Source organism: Eumetopias jubatus, unplaced genomic scaffold (genome assembly GCF_037043125.1).
Source record: "Eumetopias jubatus isolate StellerSeaLion01/CBP00866 unplaced genomic scaffold, mEumJub1_p1.0 scaffold_1, whole genome shotgun sequence".
NCBI classification, from domain to species: Eukaryota; Metazoa; Chordata; class Mammalia; order Carnivora; family Otariidae; genus Eumetopias; species Eumetopias jubatus.
The window spans coordinates 202,125,377-202,145,681 of NW_028274807.1; the positions used below are offsets into that span (position 1 = coordinate 202,125,377).

Sequence of the window (20,305 nt, forward strand, 5' to 3'; positions counted from 1 at the left end):
CAGCGCCCCCATTCCTGCTCATTCCTGCTCCCCATCAGGGGGCCCAGTGGACAGTGGGTGGGCTGCTTGGGGACCCAGAGAACAACTGGAACCCGGGAGCTGGGAGAACAAAGTCTGTAGCCCAGCGAGCAGAACCCGTCATCACCTTCCAGACCACCTGCCTCTGGCCCACCCGGCCTGGGCCCCTGAGCTTTCTGCTACCAACTTCCCTGCTCCCTGCAACTCCCGCTGGGTCCTGGACTGAGGTCAGACTTGACTCAGAATTTTTAACAGAGAATGGAAGAGGGCACATTCCTCCTGGAGCTGGTGGGGGCTTGGGAGAGCAGGTGGCTGGCCACGGAGGAAGTATGGCCCCGGGGGCCAGTCCCATAGGTCGTGGTGACTCTTTCCAGTCTGGAGCCCACTCAGCAGCCCCCAAGTGTGTGGAAGGCTTGTCCTCTCTACCCCAAGGGGCGAGCTCTTGCCCTGCCCCTCAAGTGGGCCGGGGTGGGGGCTTGAGATGAGACTATGCCTTCAGGTATCAGCCCTGGCTGGGAACAGGTGTGAGCACCAGCTGGAAACGGTTGACTTGATTTTTCAGTTATTTCCTTATTCCTCCTGTGGGCCCCTTTGAAGTCCCTGCTCCATCAATCACAGTTAATCTTGATCAACAACAGTATGCTGGGAGCCCCAGATCACAAGGGCTCGGTGCCAGTGTAGGAGGAAGGTGCACGGTGGCAGAACATTCTGGGGCAGAACATTTCGGGCCCTTCCTGGCACTGCCTTCCCAGCGGGGACATGCAGTTTGCTAGGGGAGTAGGGGTAGGGTATGGGGCCTGCAGTTGCCTCATGGGCACTTTAGCTTTACCTCCACCCATGAGCCTCAACCTCCTCCTCTGTGAGATGGGCAGAATGATAACAGGATCTACCCACACTGGTGGCCCAGGGAGTAGTGCACACAGGGCGTCCAGAACTTGTGCTCAGGAGCTCCTAGCATTGTGCTCAGGAGCTCGCCAGGGTCTGCCAAACATCTTTGTTCCTTCTCTCCCCGTCCCTCCCTCCCTTCCTTTTCCAGAGCCCATGCCCCAGCTCAAACACCTATCCCACTGTGACGTGGATAACCGTAAGTTTTGTCCATTTACAAATATTCATTCCCACCCTCTCCCACACATCCTTTCTCTCTTCAGCCACCCACAAGGGTTGACCTTTGAGGGAGAGGGTCGTTTTTCCGGAAAAGCTTTGCTCTGCACTTTCCAGAGGGTCCCCGGAGGAGCATTTCTGACACATCCCAAGCAAGGGCAGCCCCTCTGGGGGTGCCAAGGAGGCCACTCCCAGGGCCACAGCCATTCATATGCCCTCATGCTGGTGGCTTTTAAAACTAAGCTTGTTATGCACATATAACAAACATCTAGAAAAGTGCATCATTAATATTTTGTACAGCTAGATAACTTATTACAAAATGAACCCCCTCATGTGATCACCACCAGTAGCCCACATTACCAGCACCCCAAAGCCCCACTCCTGCCCCCCTCAATCACTTTCCTACCTTCCTACTTCCCAAAGTTACCACTCTCCTATCTTGTGACCTCAGAGGCTAATTTGACCTGTTCTTTAGCTTTGTATACATGCAGTAAGGTGGGAGTGCTCCTCTGTGGCCCCCTTCTTTTGCTCAGCTTTATATTTGTGAGATTGAGCCATGCTATAGTGGCTCACAGCGGCAGGCTCATTCTCCTGGCTTTATAGTTTATAGTATTATTATTTATTGTGTTTCTTTCTTTATCATTTATTCATTTGTCATTTATGTATCGTGAGCCTACCACTCAGACATTTGGGATGTTTAGGGAAACACTCTTTTTTTTTCCTTTTTAAGATTATTTATTTATTTGGGAGGGAGAAAGAGGGAGTGAGTGGGTGGAGGGGCAGAGGGAGGAAGAGGAAGAGAATCTCAAGCAGACCACCCGCTGAGCACCATCTCACCACCCTGACATTACGACCTGAGCCAAAACGGAGAGTAGGGTGCTTAACCGACTGAGCCACCCAGGCGCCCCTAGGGAAATGCTCTTATGAACATTCCTGTTTATGTTCTTGGTGCACATTTCAGTTGGACGTAATTCTGGGAGAGGAGCACCCCGTTGTAGGCAGCACAGTTGGAGCTGGCCCTTCCTGGCTCATGAGAGCCGGCTGTTAGGCTGTCAAGACTTTGCAGAATTTTGCCCCATTCTGACCTTCCTTTCCTTGCATTCTTGGGCTCCTGAGGTTGTATCTGTAATGGTGGGACTACCATATAATGTGATATTACTTGTCTCTTTCCTTCTCCCCGTTCTGTGATAGCCGTCCATGTTGGTAGCATGAAATCAGTCATGGGGGAGTTTTTACACCACGGAAATGTTACAGATCGAGGCTTAATAGATTTGTTTGGCTGATGGTCTAGGGTTAGCCTGAAGGCAGTGATGGAGAACATGTTGGTAATGCAGGATGGGCTCAGAAGGGTACCACCTCTGCAGCTGTGACATTGTAAATATAGCGCAAAGAAACTTAGGATATATTTCTCCAGTTTCGGAAAACTATGAACTGATTCAGGAAAGAGTTTCGTTGCTTACATCACTGACGAATGAGTGACGTTCAGTGTTGTTTCTCTTCCGAGTTACTCTTTAACATCAACAAAAATATTAACCAAAAATATTTTTGTTGGAGCTGCACTCCCAGAGCCAGTTAGAAAGCGCTGATCAACCCGGCATTGGCCGAGGGTGTGTTGTGCCGTCGCTGGCCCCGCGAAACCCTTCTCCAAAGTGGTCACGCCAATTTATATGTCTGCTGGTGGGTTTTTAAACAAAATTCACTTGTACTTTGTACTCCTATCCCAGGACCAACACTTTCCTAGAAACTAAGGTTATGGCTGAGCAAGCATGCTGACATAGGCTGGTTGATAATTATTGGCAAAAGATTCCCATAAACAAATACTACTTCCATAGGGCCGCTGTCTGAAGCGTGAGCCCGGCAGGGCAGTGGGCTGCAGGTGTAGCTACTTGGCTTCCTGGTGGGACTGTCCTCTGAAGGCCCCCATGTTCACGTTTGAGTGGGCGGGGGAGACACCAGGCACCGGGCAGGGTCAGCCTGTGAGTGCTATGGGGTGAGGAGTAAGGCTGGGGCGTACTCCCAGAAGCAGTGGCCGGGGCAGACAGCTGGGGGCATTTCCATGGGCAGATGTATCCCTCCTGTGCAGGTTTCCTGTCCTCCATGCAAAAACCCCACTGCCCACCTGGAAGGAAGGCTGAACTGGGCTGTCTCTGGGGCAGAAGTCTCACTTGAGGAAGCTCTGCTCCCCTCTCAAGGGAACCCCTCTCTTGCGGGTTCAGTTCTCACGTTTTGTATATCACTGCTCAGATCCAAACTCAATAAATTCTTTTGTGCACTGACATCTGTGGGCAACACCGAGTAGCCCATAATATAATGAATAAACATTGTCCGAAAACGCACACAAGCCCTTCCGAGGCTTGTGAATGTGCCCATTGTTCTTGTGGTCAGGGTAGACACTTCCTGCTCTTTCTCTTATGCAGAGGTCAACAATCAATCACAATGGACTTTTAGCTGTGAAACTCGAAGAGACAGGCTTTGCATTAGATGTGGACTGTACAAAGAAAAGCTTCAGCCTCCTTCTGAGTTCATGTGTAAAGAAAGAACCAACGTCCGTGGAACAGCGAGATGAGCCAAAGGCTTGAATGGGAGATTATTGGCGGTCCAGTGCCACAGACACAGGTTGGGGGGGTGGGGTACAAAGGTCAGAATGGGGCTTGAAGGAGTGGTTAGGAAGGCCGTGGAGTCCCAGACTCCCATGTGAGAATGACCCACGGACATGTACAGTGTTTCATGAGCCCCTGGAGTTGGACACAGTATTTTACATAACTAGGCATCAGCATTATCTTGGGGAGAATATGGACCTATGGTCCAAAATAAATTTTAAATAAAGTGGTAGATTTCTACCTGTGACTCCTAGTACCAATGCCACACTAGGTGGTAACGAGTTGGGGAACTTCCTCCATCATATCCACCTGGAAATCCAAGGGTCTATTCTACTGACAGTGTACAGAATGGACCTTCTGGTCTACCTCTCCCAGTCGGCTTCATCCAGTTTTCCCCATCTCAGCAATCCAAGTCCCTTCTTCTAGCTTCTCAGGCCAAGCACCCTAGCGGTGTCCCCTTTTCCTGATGCTCACATCCCACATTCCCGGGTAATATAAGCAAACCCCATGGTGTCCACCTTTAAAACACATCTAGAATCCAACCCATGCTGCCACTTCCCCACTGCTGCACCCCAGACCAAGCTGTCGCATCTCGCTTGCAGATTATTGCTGAGCCCCCACAACTGTCTGTCTGCTTCCCTCCTGCCCCTCCTTCTTAGTCTACTCTTAGGCCCCTCCAATGGCTCCTTCCTCCCTCAGAATGAAAGCAAAGGTTCTTCAGGTTTCCTGCGAGGCCCCACAATTCCTAGTCCCTATAACCTCTCCCTCAGTCACTTGGTTCTAGCCAGGCCCAACTGGTGGAGGTTGCTGGAAGATGCCAGGGTGGGGGAGTGTGGGGGCTTTCCCAGCCTCTTCCAGAGCTGCCCCAGGCGGTGACACCTCCCCCATTTACAGGGCACTGGGCACAAGCGTGGTCTTTCATGCCTTTTCCTGCACATTCTCATCTCCCCTGTGGTAGTAACTGCCTGCTCTCTTGTCTGTTGTCCTTGGGGGCAGGGACCAATTCTGATGCATGTTGCTGACCCACAGCACTTGACAAGTACCTGGCCCAGAGCAAATGCTCTGCTGAGATGTCTTCAGCTGAAAGGAACCTTGCTTCCCCATACTCTCCTCACTCTACCTAGTACAAATCAGGAAGCCAGAGTCCACCTAGCCCTACTGGGGCCAGTCTGGGCAGGTCACATGCCCCGTCTGTGCTTAGAGACCCCACTTTTAAAATGGTATCCAGGGAAACATTCAGCTCTGAAAGTGTCTGATTTTTTAGTTAGCTTATTTCATGGGAGCAATCTCAAAGCAAAACATTTCCAAATATCCTGGAAATTGCTCACTTCCGACTCTCCTCCATTTCCAAATAGCCATCAGGTTCTGCTTTATCTGCCAGGTCTCCATCTACTTTGCCCACCACTTCCTTATTCTACAAGTCGTCTTCTGCCTTTGTGTCTTTTCAGTGGCCCTCTGGCATTCATGTTGCATCCTGTGGCCACTTCCTCGTCAAAGTGCAACTTCCCCAGTGACCAGGGAATGGTGGTTAAGAACCAGCTGGGCCTGGACTCATCTGGATTCACCTGGACTCACCTGGACTCACCTGAACTCAGTCCCTACAGCTCTCTGTGGCCCCTGCCGTTGCCTACTGATGGGCAAAGCACATCACCTGTCCTTTGTCACCAACACCATGACCCTCAGCTCCTGGGGAAGAAACCAAGTGGCTACACAGGCTCCAGGAAAGCTTCTCCTGTAGCCCAGGGAAACTTGGAAGCAGGAGGGAGAAGGCACTGTAGAGCGGAGATAGGACCTGAGAGCCGAGAGTTAGCTGGCTGGGAGATAGATCAGAAGTGCTGAAGACAGTGAAGAGTCTGCTGGGAGAGGCATTAGGGGACTTGGGGGCTGTGGGGCTGAGGGAGAGGGCAGGAGTGGTGAGAGTGACAGAGATGTAGTGGGAGGATGAGACAGAGAGAGATCTGGAGTTGAGAAAGAGCCAGAAGTCCTAACAGAGAGTTACAGACAAGTAACAGGACAGAACAAGGGATCAGAAAGACAGACGTCATGGGCCAAACATGGGGGCCATGCTGTCTGGGTCAGCTTCAAGAGGGAATCTGTGGGGAAGGGGCTCCCACTCTGTCCCCGGTCCTACCTGCTCCTTCTGTGTCTCACAGCCCCACTCACCCATTGAATATTTGGATGCTTAGTTTCTTTCTTTTTAAAAAAAAAGATTTATTTATTTATTTGAGAGAGAGAGAAAGAGAGCGTACAAGCAGTGGGGACGGGCGGGCAGAGGGAGAGAGAGAGAGAGAATCTGAAGCGGACTCCATGCTGAGCATGGAGACCAACATGGGGCTCCATCTCACGACCCTGAGATCGTGACCTGAGCCAAAACCAAGAGGCAGAAGCTCAACTGACTGAGCCACCCAGACACTCCTGGATGTTTAGTTTTATAAGAGTTTGGAGATTTTCCTCTTTTTGTTATTGATTTTTAGTTTGATTTAATTTTGATCAGAGAATATGTTTTAAGTGATTTTAATTGCTTTGTTGAAGTTTGTTTTATGTTCTAGGACAGGGGCGGTCTTGGTAAATGTTCTGTGGGAACTGGAGAATTATTATTTTGCTATTGTTGGGCAGAGTGCTCCTTAAATGTTGCTTACGTCTTGTTGGTTGATGGTGTTGTTGGTCTTCTGCACCCTTGCTGATTTGCTGTCTCCTTGTTCTCTCAGTTGTTGAGAGAGGGGTTTGACGTCTCCAATTATAATTGTGGACTCATCTATTTCTTCTTTTAATTCTATCAGGTTTTTTTAGGATTTTATTTATTTATTTATTTGAGAGAGAGTGAGTGTGAGCAGGGGGAGGGGCAGAGGGAGAGGGAGAAGCCGACTCCCCGCTGAGCAGGGAGCCCAGTGCAGAGCTTCGTCCCAGGACCCCAGGATCATGACTTGAGCTGAAGGCAGATGCTTAGCTGACTGAGCCACCCAGGCGCCCCAATTCTATCAGTTTTTTCTTCACGTATTTTTATAGCTCTGCTTTTTGGTGTGTACACATTTAAGATTGTTACCCTTTTATCATTATGTGATGTCCTTCTGTGCCCCAACAGTTTTCTTTGCTCTGAATTTGACTTTGTCTGATATTAATACAACCACTCCTACTTTCTTTTTATTAATATTTACATGATAGATATTTTTCTATTCTTCTACTTTCAACCTAGTTATGTCATTATATTTTCCAGTGAGTTTCTCGCAGACAGCCAATAGCTGGGTTATATTTTTTTAAAACCACTTTGCCAGTCCCAGTCTTTTAATTGGAATATTTAGCCTATTTATATCTGATATAATTATTGATGTACTAGGGTTACATCTGCCATTTTAGTTTTTATTCGTTTTCTTTGTTTTTACATTTTTCATCATTTTCTTTTTTCTACTGTCCTGTGGGTTACTTAAACATATTTTTACAATTCCATTTTGATTTATCTACAGTGTTTTTGCGTGTATCTCCATACAGTTTACTTAGCGGTCACTCTAGTGGCCACTTCGCATACATGATTCATCACAATCTACCGGCCTGTTAGGCTGAGTAATGGAGCCCAAAGATGTCCATGTCCTAATTCCTGGAACCTGTAAATATATTACCTTATGTGGCAAAAGGGACTTTGCAGATATGATTAAATTAAAGATCTTGCGATGGGAAGAGTATTCTGGGGATTATTCAAGTGGGCCCAATGTAATCACAAGGGTTTTTATAAGAAGGAGGCAGGGGATCAGAGTGAGAGACAGAGGTGTGAAAGTGGAAACAGAAGAGGGAACGATATGGGGCCAAGACCCAAGGAACTCAGTCAGCCTCTAGAAGCTGGAAAAGGCAAAGAAGTGAAATCCCCTGAGAGTCTCCAGAAGGAATGCAGCTATATGTTCTTTAGCCCACGGAGGATGATCTGAACCTCAACATTTAGAACTGGAGGATGATAAATCTGTGTTGTTTTAAGCCATGATAGCAATCATCCCCAGAGTTTTAAGCTGTATGTGGGAGGAGTAGGGAGAGATGTGTCTTGCTCCATCTTGATCCAGAACTGGAAGTCGGACATGCAGTTTTGAAGTGCTGGTGAGACTTTCAGGTTGAGCTGTCCTGCTCATGGTTGAGCACACCTCGATCAAAGTAGACATGAGATCTGGGTGGGCAATATAGTTCCAGGAGTTGTCAGCACAGGGAGGGTAGTTTAATCTAAAGGCAGAGGGAGGATGAAGTTCTTCAGGGATAGAGTGTAGGGAGAAGAGAAGAGGGGCAAGGAAAGAAGCCACTGTGGGCTCTGTGGTTTTGAGAGTCCCTTGGGGTGGGACTGCAATGGGGCAGCGAGAGGCAGGAGGGTGATCAGGAGCTGAGGCAGGAGCCTAGGACCATCTCATGACCACTGAATGAAAAGGGATGCATGGGCACAAGAGGCAGGACGAAGGAAGGCCAGATGGCACCCAGGGAGTGAAAGAGAAGGGGGCATCTGAAAACACATACAAGTATTGACCTAGAGAGACGAGGAGCTGAGCCCAGCCCTGCCAGATTGGAATGAAGAGAAAACCATAGGGGGCTAGGATTCCAGAGAGGAAGGAAGACACGAAGAAGAGGCAGGAGGGATGAGCAGAGAGAAGCTCTTTGATTGCCGAGTTTCCTTTACAAATGGGGCAACATTGGGCAACAACGGTGTTGGTCAGAGCCTTGCTCTCCTGTATCCCCAGCCCCCACCCCTCAGCTTCCCCCAACCCTCCCTCGAACACCACACATGCCAAGCTGATGATTGAACTTTAATCTTTTCCCAAATGGGTTTCTCTGGAAGTTAATGCCCTCTGGAGGAAGACTTTCCTCGGGATCAAGACCTGCTCAGTGGATCAAGAAAAGGGGGCGTCTTGGGGCATCTGGGTGGCTCAGTCAGTTAAGCGTCCGACTCTTGGTTTTGGCTCAGGTCATGATCTCAGGGTCGTGAGATGGAGCCCTGCATTGGGCTCCACACTCAGCGTGGAGTCTGCTTAAGACTCTCCCTCCCTCTCCCTCTATCCCTCCCCACCCCACCCCACCCCTGTCTCCCTCTCTTAAAAAAAAAAAAAAATCAAATTGCACTTGTTTAAAAAAAAAGAAAAGAAAAGGGAACGTCTTGTTCTCCCTCTCTGCCCCTCCTCTCGCTCAACGTGAGTACACAGGAGGTTAAGGACGAGCAGACAGAGTGCCAGGAGACAACCCGGTCTAGTGCTCTCTGTAGTCTTGGGGAAGCTCAAGTTCAGTGATAATATACACTTGTGGGGTGATGTCTCAGCACCTCCTACAGGGACCTGGGTTTGTGCTAGCTCTACCTCTGGTTTCATGAGCAAGAGTAGAGGGAGGGGAGAGGAGGAGCGGATCTGGAGCTGGGAGGGAGAGGGAAGGAGGGGGTGGGAAGGGTGGGGTATCCCTGGAGAACACAGCACCTAGAAGGAGCTAGAGAAAGAGGTCCCAGGCCTCCAGAGTCCTTCTGGACATTCCAATAGGCCTTTGGCTGCAGACTAATTCACTAAGATGAGAACATCTCTGGCCTGGAAAGGGGGGGTGCATTAGGGATTGGGAGGCTCTGGTCCCTCGCCTCCACAGTCCCCCCAGCTCATCACTGATATTTCCCTGCTGCTCTCCTGGGGCCCCCTCTCCTTGTCTTTGGAAGCTGATGTGGGCTGTAGGGGAGGGAAGAGGCCTTTCAGTAGAAGGGGATCCTAGCTTCCCTGTAGGGGAGTTCTGGGTGTTGGAGGTCATGGAGGAATCCCTTCTCCAGCCTTTCCCATTAACCCCCTAGCTGCTGTCCTCATACGGATGCTCCTTAGGATACCAGGCCCACAGACGCTAGAAGCTGCACAGGGCAGGGCAGGGGCAGGACAGGAATATCCCATCTGCTGGGAGGTCTCTGCAGGGCACAGAGGGCGGGCGGGCGGGGAGGAGATGGGGCAGGCGCCCCCCCCACCCCCCCACGCCGCATTGGACCTCAGTGCCCCAGTCACTCTCATGGGCCAGCTTCCTCTTACCTCCACAAGGATGAGAAGGGTGCCAATTAGATTTACAACCAAAGGATTTTGGGCAGGCAGATTTTGACCTCTCCTCCTGTTTCTCCTGTTTCTCTGATCCAGAGATGGGTCAGAGGCAGCCCCTTCCTCCCAAAGCTTAGCATCGGGAGAGGGGGGTGGGGAGATGGGTGAGTGTCACAATCACTGTGACAGAAGGACGCTCAGCCGCTCAGCTGGGGGCAACCGAAAGGAATGTGGACTGGTGAGTTTAGGAGGGAGGGCCAGAGCTGGCGATGGAGAAGGAAGCCAAGGAGCGAGAGGTAGAATAAGAGGAGACCGAAGAGGCAGGAAACAGGGACAGAGACATGGAAGAGGAGATGGAGTGCAGGCCAGGGTAAGAATGACACTCTAGAACCCACGGGCAGTTCAGGGCAGCCGCATGCTCTGTTAGAAAGAAGGGCAGGATGGGAAAAATAACTCTGCCACTGTCTTTGCTCCGGGGGGCTGTCTGCCCCCCCCCACGCCCCCGCCAGAGCTCCCAGCAGCACCTTGCTGGGAGACCTGTACTTGGGATGGAGACTTTCAGCACACACAGCCCCTCCTGATGGGCCAGGCATCCCCAGAGGCCACTGCCTGCTTCCCCCATACCCCTGTGCCCAGCCGAGGCCCACACTGCTCATGACACTCATGCGTGTCAGCAAATAGGAACAATAGCTTGCCTGTACTGAGCACCGTGTAAGCATCTCAAACATCAGATTTTAACTCTACCCCCTTCATACGGTGGATATTATTTGTATCCCTTAACCTTGCACAGGTTAAGAACCTAGCCCAGGTCAAGGTGGCTATTTAGAGTGGAACAGGTTCCAATGCAGGTATCAAACCCAATCTCTTATGCGTCTAACCATTTCTCCCCTGGGCCCTCCAGCCCGCCAGGCTGTCCAGTGCAGGGATGAATGAGGGGATGTGGAAGAGGCGTCCGCCTGGAGCAGGTCAGGGGGCTGGCCACTCCCAGCCTGGGAGAGCTGAGGAGGAGCAGCTCTGGCCTCGCCCAGGGGCATGGAGGAAAACAGCGGCTCCTTGCTCTTCTGGGCACCCACTCAAGCTCCTTCTCAGAGATAGCCCACCAATGGTCCCCCATGGCTGCAGGGGGAGGCCAGCCAACGGAGCTGCCAGGGGCCCTCCAGCTCAGGTGCTTCCTGCCTGGGATTTCTCTGGCAGGGACCTCATTCCTTCTGGGAAGAAATTTGCATGGCTGGCCCTGGGCCAGCATCTGCCACCCTCCAGGTTGCCCTTGGCTGGCACCTTCCAGGAAGACTCTCCCTGCGCCTGGCCTGCTGCATGTTCTCATCTGGACCTGGTGATTAGGTGCTCATGGAGTTCGGATTTATGCCAGGGAAATGGGGGTGCTAACCAGGCTGGGAGAATTGAAATCTTGCACCTGGAAAGCCTGGGACATTTCCACTGGCCCCTGGACCATTGGGCAGAAGGGTGCAGTGTCATTTGGCAGGACTGTGGGGTGCTGGCCCTGAGGGGGGAGGGTCCAGAAGGGCAGAGGGTGCTGATTATGAGGAGAGGGAGGTGAAGGAGGAGAAGGAGGAAGAGGGCTGTCCAAGGACATAGAAGCTCTTAGTCTCTGTGGGTTCTTTGTAAATTGGGCAACATTTGGCAACAAGACATATTAGTTAATAAAGCCACCATTTTCCTGCCCGCCACCCTTCAGCTCAGCCCCCACCACCCACAGACACCCCTGAAGACTCCCCAGGGCTTTTGGCTATAGGCAAGGGGCCTGCTTGGGGCGGAATATTAGGACCTTGCTCCGGAAATCGTGACCATCCCCCTGGCCAAGAAAGCAGGGAGCTCTGCGTCCACCTCACGCTCACTTTCTGCTCTCTCTTCAGGGTGGTCAGCAAAGGAACGATCGATAGCCATCAAGGACCACTGGATAGAGGGCAGGGGGCAGTGGTGGATTTCTAGACATGACCAGCAGCGTGACCATGGTTGGGTTGCTTTGCCTGATTCCCCCCATTTGGAAAGCAGGCCTGCTGAGGCATGTCGTGATGCTTCCCTGAGGATCAAGAGCCATGGCTGATGTGTGGAAGGTGCTGGACAGTCCTGCTTCACAAGGGTCTCAATCCCTGAGGGTTTTCCTTCCTGCAGAGATCAAGAGCTAGGTGTCTCCCTGGATCTCAGCCTCTGCAGAGGAGGACAGACCAGCTGTGAGCCTCAGGGGAGACTCAGGGCCGGCAGTTCCATCTCGGCATCTTACTCACTGTGTGACTGTAGGGCAGCCCTCAGTTTACCTGTTTTTAGAGCAGTAACCATGACTTCCAGAGCTGTCCGAACCATCAGAGACAAGGCCACAGGCCGCTCCGTTTGGAGTTCCAAGTGCCAGCCAAATGCTTCAGGTTATTACCTTGTCTGTCTCCTAGGAAGGCATTCTCCCCCCACCCCCACATAGCCACGCTGACGTGGGGACCGCATGTCCCCACACAGTGACAACCCTGGGCCGTGATGTGCTGTAAACTGGCTCCCCAGGAGGGAAGCATGCTCCGATTCACAGTGTTTGCTAATTTCCATGGTGTAGATACTCCCACCACGAGTGAGTTCAAGCTACCAACCGTTCAACAACCTGCCACAAAATCTGTGAATATTTAACAAGCGGCTCTCTAGCAAGTCAGTAACCTCCCACCATTGGCAGGGGCAAGCAGCCTGACCTGCGGTCTCTGGTCGGCCAGGCTGGAGCCCCCCGTGTAAGCAGGTGTCTCAAGAACTCCTTTTCTCCTTTGTTCCTTCTAGAGCTGGTTCTGCCCAGATCTACACCTTCTTCCCAAAGCTCCTCTTGGGGTTTGAAGCTGGAGGGCTCCGTCAAGGGCAGGGTGTGGGACTTACTGCGCACCGGTCAGGAGGGCGCTTGGCTTGGGCCAGTCCTTGAGCTGGCAAAGGGTCCCTGTGTGAATTTCGGGGGTGAAGAGGGAGTGAGGATGTGGGAGAAGTTAGTTGGCTTCCCTCACCTGCCTGCCGCACACCGGCTCCTGCCACTATATGGTGGTTTCTACTATCTGCACCCTTCTTTGCCCTCCTTATATTCACACCATGCCATGGTCCCAGCATTGCAAAACCCACCTCCTACTTCCCTGCAGGATCTGCAAGATCTGGCCCAGCTCCTGGCCCCTCAGAGAGCCATGCAGATCGATGCTGAGCTCACGGGCAAAGTAATGACCCCGGGCACACAGGTTCTGGGGAGGCCTGGCATCGCCAGCCCTGTCTTTCAGACCTGACACATGGCGAGCAGGATACTTTAGCCCCTGTCCCTCCTCCTCGCTCCTTCATTCATTCAACTGATAGTGATCATCAGGTGCCCATCGCACAGACAGGGCTAGCTGGCCAGAGGATCTGAGGACCCCTCTGAGGCTCTTTGTTTGCAGGGTTTGGTGGAAGGTGGAACCAAATCTGAGAGAAGGTGCAGGGCTGGAGGGAGTGCATGGCTCCATTTCAGATGCACGGAATGCTGGTGCCTACAGGACCTGCAGGAGGAGCTATCCAGAGGCAGATGGACACTGGTGTGGAGCTCAGGACAGAGGAGGTGACACTGTTAATCTTTCCAAGGAGAGGTCCAGGCCAGAAAGCCCAGAGTGACCTTTTGTGGTTCTCGTGCTTAGGTAATTGGTCACTGAGTGCTCACGCTCCCACGCCCTTTCTTGGCTGTTTCCTCCACCTGAATATTCTCCCTGTAGAAATGCGGTCATTCCCCCACCACTACCCAGGTCAAATGTTCTTCCTCGGACCTTTCTGGAGCCTTCATGATGGAAGCTGGTCACTCATTCCTCCTCCCACCTTGACTTCGTTTATGCTGCCGTGTCTGTGACTGCCCCCCACCCTTGACTGTGCTGTGAGCTCCTGAGGGCAAGGACAGACCCCTCTTCTCTGTGTCCCTCCTGGAACTCACCAGTTCTGGCATGAATGAATGAAGAATGAATGCTGATGATAGTTCAGTTGAACTCCATAGTCTCCTGGGTAGACCCCACCCTTCTATCCACTTCCCCTGCAGGTGGCCTTGGCGTGGCCATGCTCTGCATGTGTCCAGCTGAGCACATCCCTGGCCTGGGACTGGGCCATGCCCTGTAGACAGAGCATCCAAGCAGTGTGCCCTGGGGCCTGACCTCTCCCAGACCTGCCTCCAGGGCATATCCTTTCAGCTCAGCCTCTTGATTGTGGTCCCAGGTTCTGTGTGTTCCTGCCAACGCTGTAACAGACATAAGAGGGTCTGAAGGCCCCTGACTTCACAAGCCACCCTTTGTAAAATTTGCATTCAGAGACAGACACATGGGTGGTGACATTTATTTCTTAATTCTCTTATAATTATGGAAGGGCAGAGCAGCTGAGTGGCTAATTTAGGTACAAAGATGCTTCAGCACTCCTGAGAATTAGTCAATTTTGTATTTCTTCACTATTTTTGAAACCGTTTATTGCAATTATTGATGAAAGCAGCTTTTAATGTTGTGACACTATGTTTCCAAACAATAGGAGATGCTGGATTTGTCACCCCCAAACCCAGCTGGTGATTTCTAGTGCTGAACCCCAGACCCCACTCTTGGGTCCGGCAAGCAGGGTACCTGATCAGACCCTACTCCGTGCCTTGGCAGGCTCCACACCTGGGGCAGGGGGGCCTCCCTGAGAGTCTCAAAGGGGCACACTCTTTGACACCCCCCAGACGTGGATGTTCAATTCGCTTCCAGTTGGTTAATGACACACAGTGTTGCCTTGGAAACCCTCATATGTGAGCCATTGTGCATCATGGGAGTGTATTTACAAGATATATTCTTGGCAGCCAAATCCTAGAGCTGAAAAACACCTTCCTGAAATAAGGTAAGTTTATGTTGACAAAATATGACATTTATCAAAACGAGGTTCCCATCTCCCACCTCATACCGCCACAAAACAAAACAAAAGAAAAATGACACAAGTGTTAATGAGGGGATAGGGGAAGAGCCGCTGGGCCCTGGGTGGTTGGTCACTTCCCCTGAGGCCTCTGGCTCTGTTTTCTGGAAGCTGTACTGTGGTCTCAGTGGGGCCAGGAGAGACCCATGGGCAGCCTGGGGCAGACTCTGGGCAGCGACCGTCACCTTGGTTAGCTGTCCCACGATGCTCATGTCAGGCCGAGGCAGCTCCCAGGCACTTTAGACCCATCTGTGAAAGGAAAGGCGAGCCTCGCGGTTCAGGATGATCACAGATGTTCGCCTTAGGATCCCTGCTCTATGTCCAACCGTCTAGGAGGCAATAGCACCAGAGGAAGGACAAGGACAAGACACGAGTCCCTAGAGACTTGCAGACTGGTGGAGAGAAAGGCCATCCCAGCGACCACGCAGCACGAGCGCGCGCGAGGTCGCCTGTGGGCCGGGTCTCCTCTCTCCTGGTGCTCAGGCTGCTCAGGCTCCGGTCCTTCTCCCCTCCCGCTTCTGTTTCTCCTCCCCGCCCCCCTTGCTGGGCCTCCAGGAACTAGTGGAGGAGGGGTGCGAGGGCTCAGAGCAGGGGATCCCTATTGGGCCACAGGCCGGGGCAAACCCTGTGAGGTCACCAAGCCCCGGATAAAGGGGTGCAGAGCCCGGTACAGGTGGCAGAGACTTCGTTCGCCAAAGTCGCCTCAGGAGCCCAGAATGAAGCCAGTCTTCCCTGCCCTGCTGTTCCTCGGGGCCCTTGGTGAGTGCGGGTACCTGGGGGCGCGTCCTGCCGGGTGGGCGCCCCCCCCACCCCCGACGCCCGGCGGGTGGGTGCCTGCGTCCCCACTCTCCCGCCCCGCACCCGTCCATCCCTGCGCCCCGCCGCCGGGTCCCGCCCACCTGCTTGGGGAGGAGCCAGAGCAGGGCTCAGAGGAGCCTGTCGGGGTGTCTCTAGAGCTGTGCACGCAAAGAGACCCTGTCCCATTGTGTCCCTCCCGGACCTTTGGTACCCATAGTCCTGTGGCAGGCTTTTTACATGGGAGGAAAATGAGACCCAGAGACAGTGAGTGACTTGCCCAAGACACACAGGAGACGAGCTCAGAGCCCAGCTCCTGCAAGGACTGTGTAACTTGGGAGAGACAGAGCCCTAGTTTCTTCAATTAAAAAAAAAAAGTCCAACCGTCTTCCCACGCAGCTGTGAGGTGGAGGCTGGCTGCCACCTACTCAATGGCGGGTAAAGGTATACACACACGCTTCCCGCTGCAGAAGGGCGGGGGTGGTGGCCCAAACCCTCCTGAGGGGACCCCGCCTTCGGAGCGTCTAAGAGAGAAATGATTGATTTCTGGCTTGAAATGCACCCAGACTAGGACTGTCTGAAATAATTTCTGGGGTGTACGGAGGGCACTGGCCAGTCCTGGACATCAGAGACGTGAATGTGTGAGGGCAGGTGGTGGGGGGCTGTGATGGGCATCAGTGCCTAGGCAGTATGTGGGGGGTCAGAGGAAAACGACAGGTGTCCCCTCCCTCCCTGGGCTCCCACCAGCTCGGGGCAGCCTCCTCCCGGCTAAGAGCATGTATTCCCAGCTGGGAGCTTCCTGGATGGAAAAGGGTCATAGAGAGCACAGTGAGCTAACACCCCCAAACCTAGGGACCATGAAGCCTTCTCTGTCCCCACCTTCTGGCCCCCTTCTCCAAAGTCCTTCCTATGGGTATTGTCATCCTTGTCTTCTCTGAGGCAGGATTGGGTCTGCCAGGACCAATTGCTCAGGACCAGCTTCCCTTTTGCTTCCTGACCTGTAGCCTGCTGGGAGCACAGCACAGGGTTGAGGCCACCTGGGAGAGACCGAGAAGCGGGAAACCTTACTTTCCTGGAGGTGGTCATGGGCAGTGGTGCAGGATCCCGGCTCAGAGTTGCACCCCTGGGTTCCATGTTCACTTGAATCTTTGGTTGCCTTGGACTCCAGCTCTAGGGGATTCTTGCCCTGCTCCCATGGGCATCCTGGCTGGCAGAGGTTGGGTGGGGTGAGAAGAGTAGCTCCATCCTGGCCCCTGCCCTTGAGGTCAGGGCACTGCATGTCTGCACAGAAACAATCAAGGGAGGCATACTTTCAGGAAGATTCCATCCAGGCTCAGGGGGGCAGCATCTGAATGGTTGACACGGTTCAGGTGTGGGGGTGGGGTTACAGGAGGGGCCAGCCCCAGACCTGCTTCAGAGAGCATGTGGTCTTAAGGGGGACGTGTGGCTTTGGAGGTGGCTGGTGAGAGGGGGAGGGATGAGTGGGTGGTGCATTCTGACTCAGGCTCTGGTGTTTTGGGGGCTGGGACTGTGGATCTTGGAAAACCCCTCGGTGGTCCTTTATAGTCTTCTGGTTCAGCCCTTCCCAAGGGAAGAAACCAACTCTGCCCGTAGGTTCCCCATTCCTGCCGCTATTCATGTCCCCCCCACCCCACCTTGAAGCCTGGTCTTCTGTTTTGCTCTCCCTCTTCACCCTCTGGTCCCATCCGTCACCAAGCTAATTTCTGACACCACTTCCCTGTTCCTGCCCCATGTCCATTCCCACTGCTTTTCTGCTTGGTTCCCTGCTTTCAGTCTACCCTTCCCCCATTCTAGGCAGAACTCTTATCTCTGCTCTCTTTCACGAGAGAGCTCTACTCCCTCTAGAATAAGACCTCCTTGGACCAGCACTGAGGGCTTTCCATGATCTGACCCCAAACCCTTTACTCACCCCATCTCCACTGCAGCCCATCTCTAACCTAGCCAACCTAAATAGGAAGGCTAGCTTTTGTGGTAAGAGACTTTAGCTTTGTGTCTGACTTTGTAGGTTCAAATCCTGCACCCAATACTTATTAGTTTGGGGGACCTTGGGCAAGCCATATAACTAGCTAAAGCCACTGTTTTCTGACCTGGAAATGAGGGTGTTAGCAGCGCTGACAGTCAGGGAGTTGGGGGGATCAGTGGACAGAGAAGGTGTGAAGTGCTGAGTAAAGCACCTGGCATAAAATATGCTTGCAACAATGGGGCCATTATTCTTACCCTCCTGGACTGCCACCACCCTGATTCCTGGCTGAGGTCATGGGGACCTCGCTTCTGGTTTGGTATTTGTTTCTTCTAGAGCGTTCATCATCCTTAGCTTCTTCTTTTTTGACTTTCTGCCTCTCCAGATGGGAGGTAAGAGCTAGTCCTGTCTGCTTACATGTTCCTCCGTATGACACACAGTGCTGTGTATACAGAGGGCATCCAGTAAATGCTACTGGGTCACAAGTGGCTGAATATGACCAGGTTGATTTTTATGGCAGGACAGTTCCACGAGAGCCTCAGGCTAGATTACCGCCCCTGGGATTTCCTGGGACGATGGCTGGTGGAGAAGGATTGTGGCAGCATGCTCTTGAGTCCCTGCAGACCTGGCCTGGGAGCCACTGGTCTCTTCACCAAACCCTCCCAGCGAGCCTCAAATACTTTGATGGGTCTGATTATGCAGGGAATGGTTCATGAATGAGAGGTGGCAGAGAGCTGAGTGTTCTACTCTAAAGCACATCCAAATGGGAAGGGGGCTTTTGCAATCAAGTGTTTTGTTTTGTAATAGCTTTATTGAGGTATATTTTACATATCCCCAAATTCACCTAGTTTAAGTGTACAATTCAATGATTTTTAGTAATTTGACCAAGTGGCACGACCATCACTGTAAATCAGTTTTAGTACATTTCCACCCCCTAATGCGTTTCTTCATGTCCATTTATAATTACTTCTCATTCCCACCCCCACATCAGGCAGTCATTAATCTGCTTTCTGTTTTATAAATGTGCCTTTGAGGACATTTCATACAAGTAGAATCATATAATAGGTAATGTCTTGTGTCTGGTTTCTTTCATTTAGCATAAATGAGGCTCATCCGTATCATGGTCCATATCACTAGTTCTTTCCTTTACACTGCCAAATAATGCTCTGTTGTGTGGATGTACTACATTTTCTCTAGCCATTCACCAGTGGCTGGACTTTCAGGTTGTTTCCAGTTTTTGGCTTTTCTGAATAATGCTGCTATGAATGTTCATATAAGAGTTTTTATGTGGATATGTCTTTTTATTTCTTTGGGGTATAGACCTAGAAGTGGATTGCTGGATCATAGGGTAACTCTATGTTTAACATTTTGAGAAACTGCCAACCTGCTTCCTAAAGTGGCTCCACCATTTTACAATGTACAAGGGGTCCCATTTCTTCACATCCTCACCCATATGTTATCCTCTGTTTTAGTTATTAGAACTAGTTCCAGTAGGTGTGAACGAATATCTCATTGTACTTTTAATTTGCATTTTCCTAATGATTAATGATATTGAACATCTTTTCATGGGCTTATTAGCTATTCATGTATCTTCTTTTGTGAAATGTCTGTTCATATCTTTTGCCTATTTTTTGAATGGGTTGTTTGTCTTTGCTGAGTTGTCAAATTCTTTGTAAATATTTTCTCCCAACCTGTTGCTTGTGTTTGCATTTTCTTTTCTTTTCTTTTCTTTTTTTTTTTTAAAGATTTTATTTATTTGACACAGAGAGAGCAAGAGAGAAAGAGAGACAGAGAGCAAGCACAAGCAGGGGGGAACGGCAGGCAGGGGAGAAACAGGCTCCCTAATGAGCAAGGAGCCCAACATGGGGCTCGATCCCAGGACCCTGGGATCGTGACTTGAGCCTAAGGCAGACGCTTAACCGACTGAGCCACCCAGGCGCCCCGTGTTTGCATTTTCTTAACGGTCTTTTGAAACACAAAAGTTTTAAATTTTGATAAGCCCAATTTATTAATTTTTTTTCATTTATGGACTGTGCTTTTGGTGTCATAGCTAATTAAACTTTGCCTAACCCGAGGTTGCATTGTTTTCCCCTTGTGCTTCTTTTTAAAAGTTTAATTGTTTTATCTCTTAAGCTAAATTCTGTGATCCACTTCAAGTTCATTTCTGTGTGTGGTGTGAGGTAAGGCTCTAAGTTAATCTTTTTATAGGTGGATATCTGTGTGCTAGCACCATTTGTTAATAAACTACCCTTCTGCCAATGAATTGCCTTAGTGTTATAAAAAATCAATTGAATGTAAATATAAGGATTTACTTCTGGACTCGATTCTGTTTAATTGATCTATATGTCTGTCTTTATGCTAATCACCTTTTTGATAACTGTAGCTTTATAGTATATTTTGAAACTAGGAAGTAAAATTGCTCTAGGTTTTTTATTTTTCAAAATTGTTTTGACTGTTGAATATAAATTATATAAAATAAATTGTAAATATAAATTACATAAAATTGCTTTGGCTATTTTATATCAATTTACTTATTTATCCTATATAAATTTTAGAATCTGTTTGTCAATTCCTACCCCCCAAAACAAACAAACAAAAAAAACCTGGCCTGCCAGAATTTTGGGAGTATTTGTGTTGATTCTCTATATCAGTTTAGGGAGAATTACCATCTTAGCAATATTGAGTTTTATAAAGCATGAACACAAATGTTTCTCCATTTTTTAGATCTTCTTTAATTTCCCTCAGCAAAGTTTTATAATTTTCAGTGTACAAATCTTACATTTGTTTTGTTAAATATTTTCCTAAGTATTTAATTATTTTTGATGTTATTTGAATAGAACTATATTCTTAATTTCATTTTTGGATCATCCATTGCTTAGATG

At 50.6% G+C, this 20,305-nt stretch overlaps 1 protein-coding gene across 1 annotated transcript in view; it reads left to right on the forward strand.

Annotated features, from left to right (window-relative positions):
• Positions 1-15,298: 15,298 nt before the first annotated feature.
• LTF (lactotransferrin) overlaps positions 15,299-20,305 on the forward strand; it is a 28,714-nt gene continuing 23,707 nt past the window's right edge. Inside the window, exon 1 of the mRNA XM_028086993.2 lies at positions 15,299-15,406. Coding sequence (XP_027942794.1) covers positions 15,364-15,406 — 43 coding nt within the window. The 5' untranslated portion in view covers positions 15,299-15,363. The remainder of the gene's footprint in view (positions 15,407-20,305) is intronic.